The 19,963-nt window shown below is 33.0% G+C and overlaps 1 protein-coding gene across 1 annotated transcript; it reads left to right on the top strand.

Moving 5' to 3' along the window:
• Positions 1 to 3,158: 3,158 nt before the first annotated feature.
• On the top strand, positions 3,159 to 18,212 carry LOC111633160 (proliferating cell nuclear antigen-like). Its single transcript, XM_023377687.1, has 6 exons — positions 3,159 to 3,460; positions 10,481 to 10,578; positions 11,327 to 11,394; positions 14,958 to 15,102; positions 17,812 to 17,985; positions 18,054 to 18,212. Exons 1-6 carry the CDS (start codon positions 3,240 to 3,242, stop codon positions 18,128 to 18,130), a joined length of 783 nt encoding a protein of 260 aa, XP_023233455.1. The 5' UTR covers positions 3,159 to 3,239; the 3' UTR covers positions 18,131 to 18,212.
• The last annotated feature ends 1,751 nt before the right edge of the window (positions 18,213 to 19,963 follow it).

Genomic DNA, 19,963 nt, shown 5'->3' with positions numbered 1-19,963 from the left:
ATGCCCAAGGACTTTAAACTACAAGGATAGCCAGATCCCGTATATTTGTTAGCATGACCTTGGATCTATGTGACGTCACAGCAAGTCCTCTACTTCAACATGACAGACCTTTCAAATAACAAAATACGATAAAATATTAAATCATTTCTTAATTAATTATTAAATTACTACTAAATGTAAACTACTGTAGAATTTTCGGATTTAATAAGTGTACTGTACGTCAATAAATTTACAAGTCTTTTGTCTAATATTTATTTAACAAATTAATGAGCTATATTTTTTATTATGTGATTATCTTACTTAACTTTTTAATTTTTTTTCGACAATCACCATTTTCAGAAGGCATTCTTTTCAATATTTTATAGTTTTCTTGTTTAAGATTTCTATAATTAATTCTTATTATAGTTCTTAATTTACAAAAATCTTTTATTAAAGTAAAAGGTAAAACTGTTTCCACTGACTAATTCTGTACAACTCCGGGGCCTTTTTTATACGATTCATCGTGATATATTTCGAAATATTTATTCCATTCTATAATTTTTGCTAGCCATTCATCAGTAGGTTTAATAAGCCCTCCATAAGATAAATGTTGCACCCATGACGGAATGCTATAGTTGTAATGATTTTTAATTTTGTTAGTGGAATTAATTAAGTTTGGGTATTTTTCTTTATATTTATAGGCAAAATATCCTGCTATATACTCGAGAGCATCGTAGGAAGTTTCTTCAGAGATTGTGTTAAAGTCTAGATTGCATGTAGAGTTTCCTGAAGATTTATTTGAAGAAAAAGTAGTTTTACATTCAGTATATTGGTCTGTATTTTCACTTGATACTTCTACATGTGCTTTCTCTAAAACTTTGGGTATAATATATTCCTCTTGTCTTCGATCTGTAGTATTTACTTTTGACTCTAAAATACCAGGATTCTTACCTAAAATAATCAATCTAATCCTATATATAGCATTTAATGGGCTTGGATGTTCATTAGGACCCCGGCTTCTAATTTGAAAAAAAAAAATTTTCCAGACAATCTTGATTTAAGTGCAGATGTATTTTATATCAAAAGTCGATTTCATATCTTGAAAAAGATCAATTAGCGATTTCATTGAGATTATCATTCCTTTCTGGAAAATTTGGAGGGCATTTTTTCCACTTGCTCTCATTGTTGAGATTATTTTTATCATTTTATTTAAATGTTCTTCTTGTAATTCCAAGTCTACACCATATCCATTTTTGCTTGGAACAGAACCTTTTGGTGCATAGCTATTAAAAATGTCGAACCACATATTTATATCTCTAATATACGTTTCATTGATAATAATAATTGATTCATAATAAACGTTTCATTGATATTCACATTCAATTCTTTCCATAAACTTATGTTACTGCAACTACAGTCACTGACGCAAGCTACTACATTATACGATAGTAAATAAAGTTCTGCTATTAATTTTAAAAGTATTTCTCTTGTCATTTTTTGATCAAACCCGATGTAAACAGGTTGCTTCCAATTTGAAAAAAGAAGGTTATTATTGCAACCATACACAGCACACCTAGTACTCAGCATTTTGTTCTTCACCTAACATAAAAATATAGCTTTAAATATTTAATGACTTATATTTAAATCATCTTACCTTATAAAAAACAGTCAAATAAAACAATTACAGAAATATTAAAATAAATCACTTCGTTAATCACAAAATTGGACGAATATTAAAAGCGAAAACTAAACACGTGCACACCCTGCTCTATGTAAACAGAGAGGTCAGGACACATGCTGACGTCACTAACTTGCCATTCCTGGCTAACATTGTAGAATAGGGATCTGGCTATCCTTGTAGTATACAGTCCTTGGGGTATGCCATGGAAATGCACACTAACAAGGGATTTTTCGAAATTCCCTCGCGGGCGAAATTCCCTAATCGGGCGAGGGCGGCCAAATATATAGCAGGTAGGCGGCTAACAGCCCAGATCCGGTCCTGTATAGAATCATTGGAAGCGTTATATGTAGCTTCCACCAGCTAAACCGGGTGAGGTTTGGTGCTCTGTAAAACACATGCGCTAATGAGTATAATCTGGCTGTTTTGAAGCTGATCCGGTTTCGACAATACAGCGCTTCCGTTCCGTCACTGACATTCGAATATACAGTAGCGATCTTATCCTTTTTTTTTCACGTGTAGTATAGAAATTTGTAATTAGATACATAATGCGGTTATAATAAAATATTAATTTTAATTAATCCAAAATACGTTAAAATTTGAAAATAATCGCGCAGTTTGTAGTTATTATTTTAGAAAATACAAGGAAAGCGGCGCTCCCACTGCTTCCAATGACAGCACGCCACTGGTCCATGGAAAGAATCGACGTGAGAGTAACGTTACGCGTGATGTCGCTTTAGTTAAACCAATAGCACATTCCTCCAATGATGCCAGCACTTTTCACTATATATGTCAGACTATATATGAATTTTATTTTATATTCTCTTACTAGACGCAAAAAGACTTTTCCGTTAATTGTGTTAAATTTTTATATCATGTATTAACTGTAAAGAATCATGCATTTAACAGCTACTATAGCGAACTTCCTCGTATTCCAGTAGTAAAACGTAAAGCTTCCATAACGCTGTTTATAATGGGGATGAAATGTTTAGCAAATAAGCAAGAAACTGGAAGTAACTTGCCACAACTAAGCGAGTAATGGCTAATGCTCATTGGTTAATACCCAAGCTGATTCGACGGCCGGATGGCCGAGCGGTCAAGGTGGCAACCTACCGCTCTGGGGGATCCGGGATCAAATCCTGGCGGGTCGAACAATCCCCAGGAATTTTTCGGGGTTTGGTCCGTCTGGATATGTCGGGCCCCGTCCCTCACCACCCGGTCGCCCCATTGTGGGCCTGGCCGTACCCATAATGAGCTTGCAAAAAAGAGGCCCTCTTAGTTCCCAGAAAACGGAAAGAGTTTAAAAAAAACAGGGCGGAAAGAGTTTAAAAAAAAAACAAAATGACTCTGCTACATCAACTTCTTTTTAAAATAAATAATTATATTATTACTATTATTAATGTTATAAAAAATAATATTTCGCTTTCTGTAATTAAAGTGAAACATATTATTTTTTGATAATTATCAGTAGATAATTTCTGTCTGGCAACAGTGTTATGTAATTTTAGCGCGCTTTATTTGGCGGGATTTGTGGTGGTTGGTTTTGTCTGCATCTGTCCTGAGTTTGTTTAGTTAAGACAAAATGTTCGAAGCCAGATTAGTTCAAGGTGCCTTATTAAAGAAGGTTTTAGAAGCCATTAAAGATCTTATTAATGAAGCAACGTGGGATTGTGCGGCCACGGGAATCAGTTTACAAGCCATGGACAATTCTCACGTCAGTTTGGTTTCCCTCAATCTGAGAAGTGATGGCTTCGATAAATTCCGATGTGATCGAAATTTATCAATGGGTATCAATTTAACCAGGTATTTAACAATATCTAATACAATATTCAATGATCAATTTCTTTTACTCAACAATACGATAATAATTTGATAGTAATAAATATTGCGCGCTTTTCTCTATTACTAATCTTTAATTTTATATATAAATATATGCCTTTTGTTATTTTATATCATATATGAACAGTTTATAGGTTTTACAACATTTTGAAAACGACAATTTTTTTTATATTTAATAATGATTGTCATTTTTCAGGAATTTATTTTATTCCTTTAGCTACAATTGATAGTTTTTCATACATATATAAATAGTAGTACAAATAACACAAAAAGTATAACATATCTGAAAATCAGTTGTCATGGTTTATTAAGGAGAGTCCCAGACAATGTCCTTTGTTCTGCATTCAAGACCAATTTTGCACAGGAAGTTCTATGACCTATTTTGTAAAGTACAAGGGTTGTCCCAAAAGTAATGCACAGTTGGTTCTTACTTGAAAAATATTTATTGAAAAAGATACAAGTGATTACATGCCTTCAAAATAATCCCCTCCTTTATCAATGCACACTTGCCAGCGGCATGGAAGTGCTTGGATTCCGTTCAGCGTCCCCTTCTTATTGAGCATCTGAATCTGTCGGGTCACTTCTCTTCAGAGCTCTTCCAGCATTGGAAAATGCACTCCCCCAAAGGGGTTCCTTCAGATCCTTAAACAGATTCGTACATGAAATAGGTTTGGATTTGGATAAAAATACTATACAGAACATATATTGCCAGAGAGGAAAAATTAATGCTTGGATTCAAAGCTGCCAAGGATAAGTTACTCTGTTATTGGGAGCTAATGCAGCTGGTGAATGCAAACTAAAGCCTATGATCATTTATTGTTCTGAGAATTCTAGGCCCTGAAAAATTATTTTCACGGCCCAGCAAAAAAGTTTGAATGACTGATGAATTATTTATGACTTGGTTCATTGGTAATTTCAAGCTGAAGATGGAAATTATTGTACAAAACAGAATATTTCCTTTATATAAAAATGAATGTATGTGTGTGTGTCCTTCATGCATTACCACACCGTTTATCTGATTGCCGTGAAACTTTGAGAAGTTGTTTAATATACTCCCGTGAAGGTTTCTGGTGTAGTACGATTGCCATGAAGCTTTGGGAAGTTTTTTAATACACTCCCGCGAAGGTTTCTGGCATTTATCCTACAATAGATGGCGCACGTTTACACAAGCATTCAAGCACTGTGTGTTCAATCGATTTCAAATTGTGAAGACCATTTCCCCCTCCAAAAAATATCTCTATATATGCATTTATTATTTACAATATTTGTAATAACTTTTGTTTAATCACTTTATTTCAACTTTTTTTTGCTAATTACGTAATTGCTCGAACTTTGTTAAAACCTTAACTGTATCCCGAACAACAACCGAAGTTGTAGAAGGAAATTCACCTATTTTACCAATCTAGGGATCCCCTTTTCCAAATTTTAATATCAACTCAAAATAATTTAAAAAGACAAATTACAATAAAACGGTTTATTATCCAACTATGAGAAATTTCACAACACACCTAGGAAGAGAGGAAGGAGCAATTAAATAATCAAAATTATAAAGGATTAAAAAATACAGTGGGTGATCGGTTAACGAACAAATCGGATAACGAACACTTTCGCGAAAGATTTTTATGTTCAGACAACGAACACATGATCGGATAATGAACACTCCACAGAACAAACACAAGAAGAAGCGACGTAAAATAATGAATACCGATTGGTCTTCCCTTGTCTTCGGGCAACAATTCGAAACTTTTCGGAGTGTGGGAGACGTCGACATCGACGCTCAAGCCGGTATATACCGATCGGATAGTATTCCTCCGAACTTTGAAACTCTCCCTTGTAATTCCAGCCTTTTATTTTTCTGACAAAACAATTCTTTTATGTATTCGCGAGACTGTCGGGTAGGCACTCATTAAGTTTTGCATGTCTTTTTTTTTTTGTAAGGTGAGAGTATAATAGCAAAGGTAAAGAGTGGGCAGAAGATACCTAATGTTGCTGGGCAGTATGGCGTGAACAGGTCTACAGTAGGCCGCAGTTCATTTTTTTAAGAAAAATACTGTATAATCAAGAAGACTCAAGCAGCTAAAGGAGTAACAAAAATCACATATGAGAAATAAAGAACATCGAAGAGTTCGTAATGGAACCTTAAACGGATCTGACGACAGAAGAACGCCAAGAACTCTTGAATGAAGAACGCCAAGAAACTCGGCGAGATATGTTTTCTTCTGAAAATGCGGACTTATGCTGATATCTGCTATTAAAGATCTTGTAAAGAAGTGGGATGATGTCAGAACAACGGTCTTAAAATGGCATCCAAACCAGATTGAGGCTTGGGGATTTCTACAATTGCAATGCTATTAATTACTTACGAAAAATCCTGAAGGAGAGAGAAAAGCAATCGACATTAGACAGATTCTTTAACCCTTTCAAACTGAAGAAACATGACTTATTAGTCATGTTTCTTCAGTTTAACGCAAGACTGTACGTATGTATTTTTATTATTACATATAAATAAACATGGTAAGAAAGTATAGCCTATATTTTTTATTTTGGGGTTTCCAGAACGAATTAATTAAATTCCCATTAAAACCTATGGTAAATCGATAATCGGTTAACGAACAATTTGGATAGCGAACAAAGTCTTGGAACGGATTATGTTCGTTAACTGATCACCCACTGTATATATAAAAATGGGGAATATCGCACTTCTAACAATCTCTGCGAGTATGTGGGCTAAATTTAAAGAAACCGTGCTTCTCACGTGGACAACTGTATGTGGCCAACTCACGCGTTGGAAAACCTTCTGATTTATTCGTGTACGCACTAGATGGAAAAACAAAAAATATTGTGTATCCACAAAGCACTCCAATAAATAAATAAAATTGAAACGACACTTTGAAATGTTTTCCCGGTGAAAATGAATAATAATAATAAGTTCCAATAAAAATGATAAAATGTAAACTTAATTTTATCATAACGAGTTTGCTTGAATTTTGTTTCTTCTGAGATCGCAGCAATGCGCGACGGGTAAGCTGTTTTCCTTTAAAATTCTACTGTTATTGGATAATGCTTCAGCCACCATAGACTTGATTGAGACTCACAAAGAAATTATAGTTGTGTTTCAACCTCTAAATACAACTTTGTTGCAGTGTATGGACCAAGCTGTAATTTCTTCTTTTAAATCTTACTCGATCAGACAGACATTTTCCAAAGTTATTGCTGTACTAGTTTCTGATGTTGATGGACCTAAGTAAAGTAAATTAAGTCTTTAGGAAACGATTTAATATTCTGAATGGAATCAATGCTATTGGAGAAGCATGGGACGATATAAAAATCCAATCTGAAAGGAATTTGTAAAAAAAACTGATCCCACTCTAACGATTGAATTTGAAGAGTTTGAAGAAACAGTTGAAGTCATCACTTCAGGCTTTATAGAAATGGCTCAGCAACTGGAATTGGAAATAGACTGACAATTTTAAAAAGCTGCTTGAGTCTCATAATCAGCCAAGTGATTAGGATCTCTTAATGATAGAACAACAAAAAACATTGTTGGATGAATAGGAAGCCATGCTTGAAGATAAAACACAGCCTAAGGAGATGACCATCAAAGAAATGGAAATAGGAATTGTGAAAATAGTGAATACAACTGTATATTGGGAAAGGATGGATTACAATTTTGATAGATCTAAAGTAAATAATTGATTAGAACATGAAACATTTTGTTATGGAGAACTTGTTAAGCCCTGGTCACACTATGCGATTTCTAGCCGCACAGGCGACTGCAACTGCAATAAGCACGAGTTGCACGCGTCTTCTTGTGGTCATGCATTGTTCATTGACGTTGCAACTCGGAAACACATGACCCTATAATAAACCAATAAAATTACAGTAGCTTGTTTTTGACTACTTTCGTGAGTTTGCCGACATTTTAAGTTCTATTTCAGAGTATTTATGGAATTTTAGCCACTTTTCTTATTAAAATAGCAAGCAGTTCCTTTTCTGGAATGAATAAAAGAAAAAAAGGCAATTATTTTGATAGAGCTGGCAAGAATACACGAAAAGATAAAAACTTCGATAAAACGAAGAATTAAAATCCCACAGGTATTTGTGAGCCTGAATAAGCTGGATCAATTTTGATTCTGGTAAAATCACCAGTTAAGTGTATTAATGTGTTATTTTGATTCTTGTAAAAGTATTAACTATCCGCCATGTTGATGAGGTGCACATTTGCAATCGTCGCAAGTAGAAGAAACTTTTTATTTCTAGTTGCAGTTGCAGTTGCAGTCACGCTAGTTTTTGAGGGGGGATTACTAGTTAACAGAAACAGCCGTCGCGGGCTGCACAGCTGGTAATCGCATAGTGTGACCAGGGCTTTAGGGAAAGGGAGATAGATGACTTCAAGAAGGCAAACATACATACTCTCCTTTTTCAAGACAGAACCACAACTAACAGCAGTTATTCATCCACTAACTTTTCAGATTCTAAGCCAACAATACCAGCCCTAGCCCATTAAATCTCCTTCTAAAAGAATTAAACTGAGTTTCTCCAGTTTGGAGAGAATCAACTTAAAATAGCTCATCTTCAGATATTTTTAAAACTAGAATTTTTTAAATAACCAATATTTACATCTACTTTAGTATATATGAATAATTCTAAGATAAATAAAAGTTAATAAAGTATTATTACTTATTTTATTTATTCTTTTGTTTATTTCTATTTACTAAATGTTCATATATATTTGTTTTTTGATAGCCCTAATGCATTTCCATGCCAAATAAAAGCTGTGCCTCAACTTTCAAGTGTTCTGGTCCCTAACATGTTGAAAGTTGAGGTATGCTTGTAATATCATTACATGTTACATACTATTCACTTTGTTTTTTCTGAACCAATGAGTTTTTCCATTTAGCAATTTACTCTGTCAATACAACACATTGAAAAGTTTTGCTTTTCACATTTTGTAGTGTGAACCAAGTTAATTAGGTGAATAAGAATTGCTTTCTGGTTTTTCATTTGATTTCATTATTTACTGTGAATATTGCTAACCTTCAGAATAACTTTTCATTCATTCACATGATTGGAGTTTTGGCAGATACCATGTGGATGTAATGTCACATGTCCATTGGAAAAACAAGAAACAAATAAAATGTGATCAGTTTTTTAAAAGTACATGACTTAATTTTACAGTTTTACTTTTCTTTTTGTTTGTTCAAATATATTATACACTGTGTACAGTTATGTGTAGTGTACTGAACAATATATGAACTGTTTAATACTATGCAGTATATACATATAGTAAGTTCAAACTTTAAGAATTACACTTATAAATTCAGATGTACCCGAATTAATTTGTGCAAAGCAATGCTTTTGTGACTACATTCGTTTTGAAAAAAAAAATTAAAAAATATTGGGTTGTTTGGAAAGTATTGATAATTTTGTTTTTTTATTACTAGAGGAATTAGATGTATTTTTTACCAGCCAATTTCATTTTAAACCACATTTCTGTTATATATTTTGACAGCTGATATTTAAAGGCTTATTTGTAAAAGAAATTTGTTTGATTCTGTACATTTTTTTTTTTTTTTTTTTTTGGTGTCCCATCAAATATGGAAGATTGAAAGCATCGTTTTCGGCATATTTTGCTCTTTTATTACCGAAAAGGTAAGAATGCTGTTCAAGAGAAAAAAAATTGTGTGACATGTATGGAGAAGATGTATTGACAGAACGACAGTGCCAAAAATGGTTTCCAAAAATTCTTTCTGGTAATTTCAATATTGAAGATGCACCACATTCTGGATGGTCAGTTGAAGCCAATGAAAATAAAATAAAGGTACTGATTGAAGCAGACTACCAGCCAAATAACAACACATGAAATCACTAAGAGATTAAATTTGTTGAATTGAACCGTTTATGATTACTTGAAACGAATTGGTTTTGTTTCAAAACTCGATATATGGGTTCCACATGTTCTTAAAGTTTCACATGTGCTCTCTTTTGTGGGATTTTTAAGAAAATTTTTTTTTCAGCTTTTACCAGACAATTGATTTGAAAGTGAACTGCCTTAATGGCAGTTCACTTTCAAATTAATTAAGTAAACAAATTGAGTAATATCATCAAACAGAAAAGGCCAGAATTGATCAACAAAACAGGTGTAGTGTTTTACCATATTAATGCCAAATTTCACACAAGTTTGGTAACTGGTCAGAAATTGTTACAGCTTAGATGGGATGTGCTATCACACCAACCATATTCACCATATCAGGCACCCTCAGATTATTACTTGTTCCTATCTTTATAAAATGTTTTTAAACTGTAAGATATTTACTTGAAATGAAAATGTCAAAAATTACTTGGATCCGTTTTTTATAAGCAAACATCAAAACTTTCATAAATGTGGAATCATGCTACTACCAGAATTATATATTGACCATTTGGTCAAATACCTGTTACCATCATATGGTGGTAACAGGTATTTGACCAAATGGTCAATATATAATTCAATAAAATATTTATTATAAAAATGTTTTTTTTTTTTTTTTTTCACAGGAAAAAAACTAAATTTCTTTCCAAACAATCCAATAGTTTCATTTACACAGTTTTGTTTGAAAAATGAATAAATGTGATTTGTCTGAATATAATTTGGTTAAATATAGTTACAATATAAATAGATGTATGTGTATGATTTGTTCAAAATTTAAATCATGGAAAACAAAACCAAAAAATACACTAAAAATATCTTAATCGTTTCCTGCTATTCATTTCTTGCAATACTGAGTATTCTTGAGCAAAGATTTCTGATTAGTAACATGCTAGAAAACTTAACTTTCCTTTCATTGATAAAATGCTTTGATGAATTTCAATACTTCAAATTAGGTAAACAGTATTTAATTAAGATATTCCATTAATTAAAAATTCCATATATTTATCCTTTCTCAATCTTTATTTTATTAATTAATATTAAAACGAATCATAAATTGTTACGTTTGTATTTAGCATGTCGAAGATTCTGAAGTGTGCAGCCAATGATGACATTATAACAATTAAAGCACAAGATGATGCAGACACTGTAACATTTGTTTTTGAAGCACCAAGTAAGCTTTTATTTAATATTTTTGTAAAATATAATAATAAATTTGGAAATATTTGCTAAATGTGTATACACTTTTTCTGTTATTGTATTCAGCTTATGCAAAAATAATATAAAATATCAATTTGTCTGGAACTCAATTTATTGGATTTCTAGACAAATTGACAGTTTGAGTTATCAGTAGATTGTGTTCTGTATTAATATTTAAATTTGTAGAAAAGTGACAATTTAAAATTAAGTTTTAAATAATGAAATTAAATTTGACTAAATTGACCATTGTTTTTAAAAAGTAAATAATTTAAATGAAAATATTATCATCTAATTAAAACAAAAATTTCTTAAAATGCCAGTAATTTTTGCTGGACAATGTGTGCATTTACATTCATTTGTTATTTTACTTGTGATTAAACAAAATGAGATTAGAACTGTATTTAATAAATCTAATTTTTTTTATTTTGATCTTTAAAGTCACACCTCGTCCTATATGAGAGTAAATACAGTAAATTTAAATTAGATAAATGTACAACAAAGAAACAAAGCCTAAACCTGTACACTCATAGTATATTCATCATTTGCAAAAATAAAATTCGTGTATATCAGTTTCATTTAAAATAAGATCCTACTATAATATTTACTTGAATTTTTTCAAGAGAGGCAAAAGTTTTTGCATTATCATAATTATATTTATTTGCATTACATTTGTAACATTATCATATAAATAAAAAACTCTTAATTTTAAAATTATTTTCCAGATCAAGAGAAAATCTCAGATTACGAGATGAAGCTCATGAATTTAGACACGGAACATTTAGGAATTCCGGTATGTATTTTACTATAAACAATTATATTTGGAAATAAAAATAGCTTACGATGTCGATCATTATATTGTTAAACACTAGAATTGACAAGATTTTTTTACTACTAGAACTCCACTTGGGTCAGTTTTCACCCATCACTGTTATGTTAAAATTAATTGGAATTGCTAAAATATGTCTATACCTTCTTGGTTCAAGCAGTAGATATTCAGTTCATAAACATAGTTTAATCTTGGTAATTTTATGTATTACAAAAAGCATCTGAAAAGTCTTATTTTCAGTTTATGATGATAACTAATGAGTTTCATCTTTATTTGTTTTTTGAAACCGTTTTATACTATTTTTTGAGAGTATTAAACACAAGATTGTGTTAGTAATCAAACACGTGGCTTCTTTTCATCTTTATTTAATTTATATGGTACTTCTACATGTTTCGGGCTTTTGGCAACTCATCAGTAAACATTAACCACGATATGGCACTTGTACACCATAAGTTTGCATATTACAAACTAGAAGAATTATGTGACTACACGGACACTATAAAATTTCCATACATTGTTAAATATATCCCTTCTTCTTATCAAACACAATGGATGTACGTTGCTTAGTTCTCTCAGACACTTACTTTGGCACATTTGCAAGTTTGGAAAACTTTTCAAAAATTTTTAATAGTATAGTTTGTTCTATTTTTTGTCTGTCTATTGACGCCCAAGTTCAATATAATGTGATAGACAGGCAAAAAATAGAGTTTAGTGCAAAGTTTAAGCCAATTGTCTACTCGCCATGCTAGACGTAGTGTGGGGGGAGAAATAAAAAAGACTCGACGAACGATAATATGTGATATATATCATCGTCGTCTCCCTTGTCGTTTGGACTGCCGAGCGGTAACGATCAACATGTGGAAGCAGTTGAGTCAGAGATAGATGCTTCGTTTACAAACAACACAACCGTTTATTAAACACGAAAGAAGCTTACAAGATTTCCGCGATCTTGGAAGTTCTGCGGCGGCTGCGGCCTCTGGGTCTTCCTCTCCTTTCCAAGATAGTCCCATTTTGAAGGAGTGTCCCTTGTTCGCGAATGAACCATTCCATCACGTCTCGATGACTCCGGGACGATGCGGTCGACTTCCGTTGATGGAAAGATGTCGATCCGAGGTCGGGAGATGGAGACGAAGATGGGTGCGAGACACACACACAACAACAGGTTCGTCACTTGGAACTTTCGTGAGAAGAAGCCGTCGCGTCCTCGAATTTCCGGGGTTTTATCTGTTTTCTCTCAGATTCCCCTTTCCGATTGGTCTCCCGTCATCACCTGATGACAATTCGAAACCTTTCGAGGGCGCGGGAGAGGTCAAAATCGAAGTTTAATTCGATCTCCAACCGGAAATGGTCGACGGACTTACCTTCTTCTATTGTTTTAAAGTTAGCGTCGCGTTTTCATATCATAAAAATCTATTTCTAACTAATATATTATTTTCTCTAAAACAATTATTTTAATGCGAATTTTAGTGAGGGTTCGGACCTGTCCAGAGCCTCACAGTAGCAACTGCCATTATCGACCATCCAGAATTGCCAGATGGCAGTGCTTGCTGGTCCGCCGTTCACATTTTGGGCTGAATACGACAGCCACAACCTCTCTATTGTCTCCTTCAAACTTGCTTATCAGTGGCATTTAGTATGCTACTGCTTAATAAAAATTAAGTATAGGAATGTTCAAATTAATGCTGCAAGAAAATGGACAATTTTAGGTTCACTTAGAAACATTGCTTCTTCCTGAGAAGCCGTGACACCTGATGTAATTAAAAACTGCTTCACCAGGAACTGGAGATGGTTGTAGATGATACAGCTTTTGAATGCCCCAAATGAGAATTCTCTTGTGAAGATGTGCAAGGAAATTTTGAAGACTTCATCAAATTGGATAATGGGCTAGAAACTTTTACTTCTCTTAGTGAAATTCAGAAGATTCTTGGTTACAGCAAAAAGAATGATGATGAAGAAAAACAAGGAAAAGAAGAGAACCCATGTCCATTCCAATTGGAAGCACTTTCTGTAATAAGAATTTTGGATACTTTAATTGCTTGCAAGGATATACTGTATATCAAAGCCTTTTTTGAAGTATTTGGTATGTTAAGCAACTTCGTTCAAGACTGCTATCAACTCCGGATGTAATCAAAAATAGACAGCTATTTTAAAGTGTTTATTATACTGCATTAAGTTTTACAGTGTTATAAGAATTATGATATAAATGATATATAAAGTGTAATTTAAAGAATTCCTGCTCATTTACTATATTTTTTAGTGTTTTAATTGATGGTAATTTATCATGTAAAACCCAGAAAAAACATGTTAATAGGCCTTATAAGTTCCCTTTCTTATCAAAAATGTACAAAAAAAGAAATGCTTTAAATTTAATTTTGATGAGGTTTAGTTGGCAGTGATGTCACATGATCTTGAGAAATGTAATGTCTCTGATTCTGAATTAGTTTACAGGAAATAGTCCAGTGTGGCAGGAGAAATGAAATGTAAGTGGTTGATTGTTGATAGATGACACGTTGGTGTCACGTCACTTCAAATTAATGGAGAAAAGCAAATTCAAACGAAAAACATTAGGAATTGCCAAGGCATCTGGGGGAATCTCAAGTGCTTGAACTAAAAAGGATTTTGAATTAAACAAGTTCAAATTAAGTAGGGATGACTCATTCATTTGTTATTTTACTTGTGATTAAACAAATTTTAATTTATTATTTCTTTAATGTTACTAAACTTTTTAAATTTAAATTATTAAATTGGTTTTCAAATGGAAGATTATTTACCACTTACTCAGTTACTGGAGAGTTATCACTTGACAATTGATTGGTGGTGGAGCCAATTAGTACTGTCAACCTTCCCCTATAACACGGTAGATACATTCCTCTTTTTATGAATCCAGCTTCTAGGAGTCCAGCCAATCACAGCCCGGCATGTATGCAGTTTACGGACTACGGCTGTTTGAAAGGTTTCTTCCATAAAATTAATCGATTCTAGACTAATTCGATTCAACATTTCCAAAATACATATAATTTTTTGGGAATAATCCATATAAACTATGCTATAAACAAAAAATTGTAGGATTACTTACTGAGTGTGCACCGTTTGACTATGCTGTTGCTTAAGCTTGTTTTCGTCGTGGAGATTGTCATCAAATGGCACTCGCATGCTTCCCGATAAATTATTTTTTTTGCAAAAAATTTGCTGAACTTTAGAGACGTCATTCATATAAATATAATTTTTATGGACATTAAATAATAAATGGTTTTTAGTAGGTCTGCTGCTTGTTTAAACTCAACGGTTTGTACAATCCTGTCAAAACACGAGTTGGCGATGACCTTTTACTGAATTTTAGGAGTTTTTTTAGCATGTTTGTACGAATACTGTTGCAACTTTTTCGCCGTGATATAGGAATCTGAACTATAGGAACCCGTGTTATAGGGAGGTTGAATGTACAATTAATGATTAATTTCTTTGCTAATCATTACATCTGTAAAAAAAATTAATAAAATATGACAGCAAATTTTTAAATCTTTTTGCAGGATACAGAATACAGTGTGGTGGTTAAAATGCCATCTTCTGAATTTCAAAGAATATGTCGGGATTTGAGTCAAATTGGAGATTCTGTGTCAATCACCTGTACCAAAGACGGTGTGAAGTTCTCAGTGAGTGGAGATCTAGGCACAGGTGAGTAAAATATTTTATTTTGCTTGAATAGAAAAAATTATGGATGCAGTCCAAGAAAATATTTGTTTTAGTTGAACAAGTTGAGGAGTGTAGTAAGAAAATAAAGTGAAATTGCAACACCATGAAGGAATGCTCATAGCAACATGCACATTGAAGGACCAGTAAGAAATATATGAAAATTATTAAAAGAACAAACAAAGACACTTGTTTATTCAGTAACAAATATCTGTTGCGTATGGTCCTCAAGGGCTGCTTTATGGTGAGGTATATTATCAATGAGTCAATTAATGGTTGCCTGAGGTGCCTACAGCAATATGCATGTCGTTTATGGTGGTGGTCCTTTGTGTACCTCATGTTTGATGAGGTCCCACGGGTGTTTGATGAGAGAGAGATCTGGCCAAGGAAAGATGTGAAATCCATTCAGGCTGGTAAGAGTTCACCATGCAACATGCAGTCAATCATTGTCTTAATGGAATGTTGTTAGGTGTGATTGAACCACAAGTTCCATAATTTGTGTGATGTACTGATCCACTGTCAGAGAACTGGAAATGTGCACCATTGCTTGTCCACTGATTTAACATGAAGCCTGGTATGGTATGACACTCAGTAAAAAAGGCTGGCATGTAGCATTCACCTGGATACTACCATCATTCCTCCACAGACAGAAGAGGGATTCATCTGTAAACAATACCCAATATCATTCAGTGGTCCAGCTGCAATGATGACAACACCATGCCAGGCATGCAGCCCAACTTCATACCTGTTGTGAATTGTTGGTGGACACAGATACACCTGTTGATGGTGACAGGCAGCTTCAGATGTCACTTGCCATGGCAAACTGGTTCCAGCAGACTGTTTGGCAAATCTGCTGATATGTGTTCTCTGTGGCGGTGTGACCTTTTCCTCTTCAGCATGTTCACAGATGTTCTTGCATCCATCATGTTACACACATCACTGTATGGTACTCACATCATGCCCAACATGCATGGTAGCTATGCATGTTGACAAACCAAGGTCATACAGTTCTGGGATACAGTCTACTACCAGTTTATGGCTGGAAAATGATTCAGCTCACTGTCATCTCAGGCTTTTTCTATGCTGCTTCAAAAGTTTGACTGGCATGAATCTTTGCTGATAGCATTTATGGCTGAGCTGTCTGCTGGTGTTATAACCAAAAACTGATTACCACATGAGCTAATGCATATGCAAACTTAATCATTTGCATAGCTTTGTTGTCACCTCTACCAGTCCTGCAATTTGCATGTGGTTATGCACATTCCTTTATGATGCTGCAATTTCACTTTTGAGGCATGTAACTGAAAAGGTTTGTTGACAACACTATGTCTTGTTTATAAAATCATACTGCCTGCTGGGTAACCAGCTTAGAGGTTTGAAGGAGTACTGTATATGTCAGGAGTTGCAATTTGGCACAGAGTATTAGGTGCCCAAATCATGCGTGCATAAAAAAACCAGACTTGTAGATACTCGGGACCGAGAACCCGAGTCAAAATAAAATTCAAAATGGCGACACTCTCTGTGAACAAGCAGTAGTGCGAAATTTGTGCATGCATTGCTCATTCAAAAGTTGGAAATGCAAACAATGTGAAATAGAATTTTGATGAATGAATCTTTGAAAAAACTCATTTACCTGTCCTGTGTTATTCCCAGCATATCTCTGGTCGTGACATGCTGACCTTGATCAGTTGGCCCGAGATATCTCGTTTCAGCATTGAAACCTTTTTTCAAAGTAGATGGCGCTAGTTGTTATAATTTTATATTTAAAAAAAATACATATCAGAAGTTAGTTTTTTTTTCTTCCTACATTTACTAATTAATATATATGTTGTTTGTGCAAAATAAAAACTAATTCTGGACAATACAATAGCCAGGATTATTTTTTCAAAAACAGGAAATTTTCATTAGGCGCTGACAAAAATTCAACCCGGGGCAACATGCAACATTGAGAAATTTCAAAATTGGATAGGTTAATTTCACTGAAAATGCACTGTGGCCAGCAAAGTTTGAAAGATAGTGTTAAAAACCAGCGATACCAAAGATTGGAGAATGAGAACGAGACCTGCCTTGAGCGTCAAAGTGAGTCTCCGAGACATAAGTAAAATGGCAAGGCCATATTTGGGACAAGACTGTTTTTATTCTAAGTTCAGTAGCAGTAAAAATGACAATGTTATTTATATATGTTTGTTAATTTAAATTGATAGATGGACTACTGTCCCATTATAAAATGTAAGATAGTTATAGTAGTTTTAAAAAGACCAAAATTCTTTCGAGTATCATTTATATATTAAGTGAAAACATAATCCAAAAATGTTTAGGTTCCTGCCATATTTCTATTGTAAGACTTGGTTTTTTTTAATGTTACACTTCCCTTAAAATCCATTTTTCAGTATTTTATATTAAATTTTCACAGATGTCTGAGGTCAGACATTTTAATGTTTATTTTTTCTTTAGCTTTGATGTGTAGAATATCATTGGCATTGTTATATTTTATTTAAGCAGTATAGGACAGTAAGTTCTCATCACTCATATAAAAGGCAAAGTGAACACTTGAAGTTGGTGTTCATCTGCGAGTCTTAAATTGTGGGAATATTGAAAAATTATAGGCTTTTTTTCCCTTAATTAAATAAATGTTTACAATGTATCTATCTACTCAATCAAAACAAAAATAACTTCCCTATTAACTGTTTTCAGGAAATGTCAAACTTTCTCAGACTGCTAATGTTGATAAAGAAGAAGAAGCAGTGATTATTGACATGCAAGAACCGGTGTCACTGACTTTTGCTCTAAGATATTTGAATTCTTTTACTAAGGCAACCCCATTATCTCCTCAAGTGCAGATTTCCATCTCTGCAGATGTTCCACTAGGTAAGTTTAACATTACAATTAGATTGAGTGGTGGTATAACTATTTTCTAAACTCGAGATTTTTTTTAGTTGTCGAGTACAAAATTGAAGATATGGGCTACATACGATACTATTTGGCACCGAAAATTGAAGACTCAGATGAATAAATTAAATATGTATTTTTACATTTTTACTGACTTGTGTAATTTTTTTCAATAAAGCAATCTTTGTTTATACTGATTTTTGTTTAGAAATTAAAAATAATCATAGCATGACTACTTTTGAAATATTCAGTCATCAACATTGACTATACAACCTGCAGATAATATAATGAATACGAAACTTATTAAATATTACAATGCCAATAAAGATGTTCGATCTAAGCTTAAGAGTTAAAAAAAACCTATATGGAAGTTGAACTATGAAAACTTGCAAGCTTTTTCTGAGAAAGTATCCTAGTTAATTGCTTCTCATTTAAATTTTTCAATGCTAAGATGTTTTCCTGAAGAAACAGATGACATCAAAAACAAATCATCAATAAATTTATCCTATAGTGATAGATTTACATTTCATGGAACATTTAAATGGAAATTACAGTGATACCCTGAACTTGTGCGATAGGTGGGACCGAGCGATAACCACAAGTCTGGGTATAATTTCACAACTTGTGTAAAATCCAAGTCGGATGTATGTAACCTCATTAATCTTATCTAGTCTTTTGATTCGTTCACGATTACAAGAAATCACCACATAGAGTCTCTCAAGTCTCCATAGATATAACAAACACAGAAATAAACAACACAAAATAAATTGTAGCTATGTGTTGATTCCGTGCGACACGTCCAAACATGTAAGCTGAACAATAGTGTAGGGGAGTGAGTAATTGAGAGCTGTATGGCGCTCAAACAAGAGATGAATCGACTAGATTTGAAAATCGCACAAGTCTAGGTATTACTGTAATTTACTATCAAATTATTCTGAAATTTTTGTAACGTTTGAATTGATATTAATGATGCAATCTATAATTCACTATGGTCATGTTTCATGCACCATTCCAAATAGTTTGTTGCCTGGATACTTAAAATGTTTTAACAGAAAATCATTAATTATAAATGTTTAATTAACACTAATAAATAACATTTTAGATGTTCTGAATATACAGAAAATATATCAGGTACACTAGAGAAAAAATGCTAGTCAGGTATTCATTATAATGAGTAGTAATCAGTAGTCTTGTGTTGTAATGTCCATAAGAGTTGGATTCATTGACACTGGAGGTGTTACTATATTTTTTTGTGTGAATAAAGAGTTTGCTCTGTTTCAGTTTGTTTTATTTGTAAGAGCACTGCATCATACAAAGTGGCTAAGAAAACTAAAATTAGTGTTTTGGAATACAGTACTTACTATATATATATCACAGATAAAAAATATTATTTTCAACCACAATGATAATGAAAAACAAAAGTTAAGAACTCAGTTTTGATAGAATGGAATTGTCACTACTAAATGAATCAAGCATTACTGACTTAATATAATCAAAGAATATTTTAAATTAGGCAGAATTTTACAAGTTCAACTCATGAATCTGAGTCATAGTCATGACTTGGCTACCAACTCACAACCAAGACATAATCAAGGTTTAGCCAAAGGTCGAACAAGATATTGAAATAATAAATGATGATAAAAAGATTCACTAAAATTAACAAACAAAAAATAAGAGTAACTAAACAATAGATTATCTAAACTAATGTGATAACAATGTCTAAAATCAAAACAAAAGATTTGAAAGTGATAATTTGTTAAAACAACCTCCCTCCAATTGAGTGATTAAAAACTTTTGTACCTGAAATAAATTTATAGCAGCCAAATCTGTATGTTAATTTTAGTGAAACTATTTTAAAAATTTATATGAAGCTCATTATTTATGTTTTACTTGCATTTTTAAATTTCAAGCTTATTATGTTTAACTATTCCTTGTCATATTAAAGTTCTGTAATAAT

Source organism: Centruroides sculpturatus, unplaced genomic scaffold (assembly GCF_000671375.1).
Source record: "Centruroides sculpturatus isolate CEXI.00-Female unplaced genomic scaffold, Cexi_2.0 scaffold773, whole genome shotgun sequence".
In the NCBI taxonomy this organism is placed as follows: Eukaryota; Metazoa; Arthropoda; class Arachnida; order Scorpiones; family Buthidae; genus Centruroides; species Centruroides sculpturatus.
The sequence above is the reverse complement of the archived record's forward strand: the minus strand, read 5'-3'. Positions and strand labels throughout refer to the sequence as shown.

What these genes read in the sequence shown, in the direction of transcription:
- LOC111633160 (XM_023377687.1), top strand. Translation starts at nt 3,240, where the DNA reads ATGTTCGAAGCCAGATTAGTTCAAGGTGCCTTATTAAAGAAGGTTTTA. An exon ending in ATTTGTTTTTGAAGCACCAA is followed by an intron (nt 10,579 to 11,326) that starts GTAAGCTTTTAT and finishes ATTATTTTCCAG; the next exon opens with ATCAAGAGAAAATCTCAGAT. An exon ending in CGGAACATTTAGGAATTCCG is followed by an intron (nt 11,395 to 14,957) that starts GTATGTATTTTA and finishes ATCTTTTTGCAG; the next exon opens with GATACAGAATACAGTGTGGT.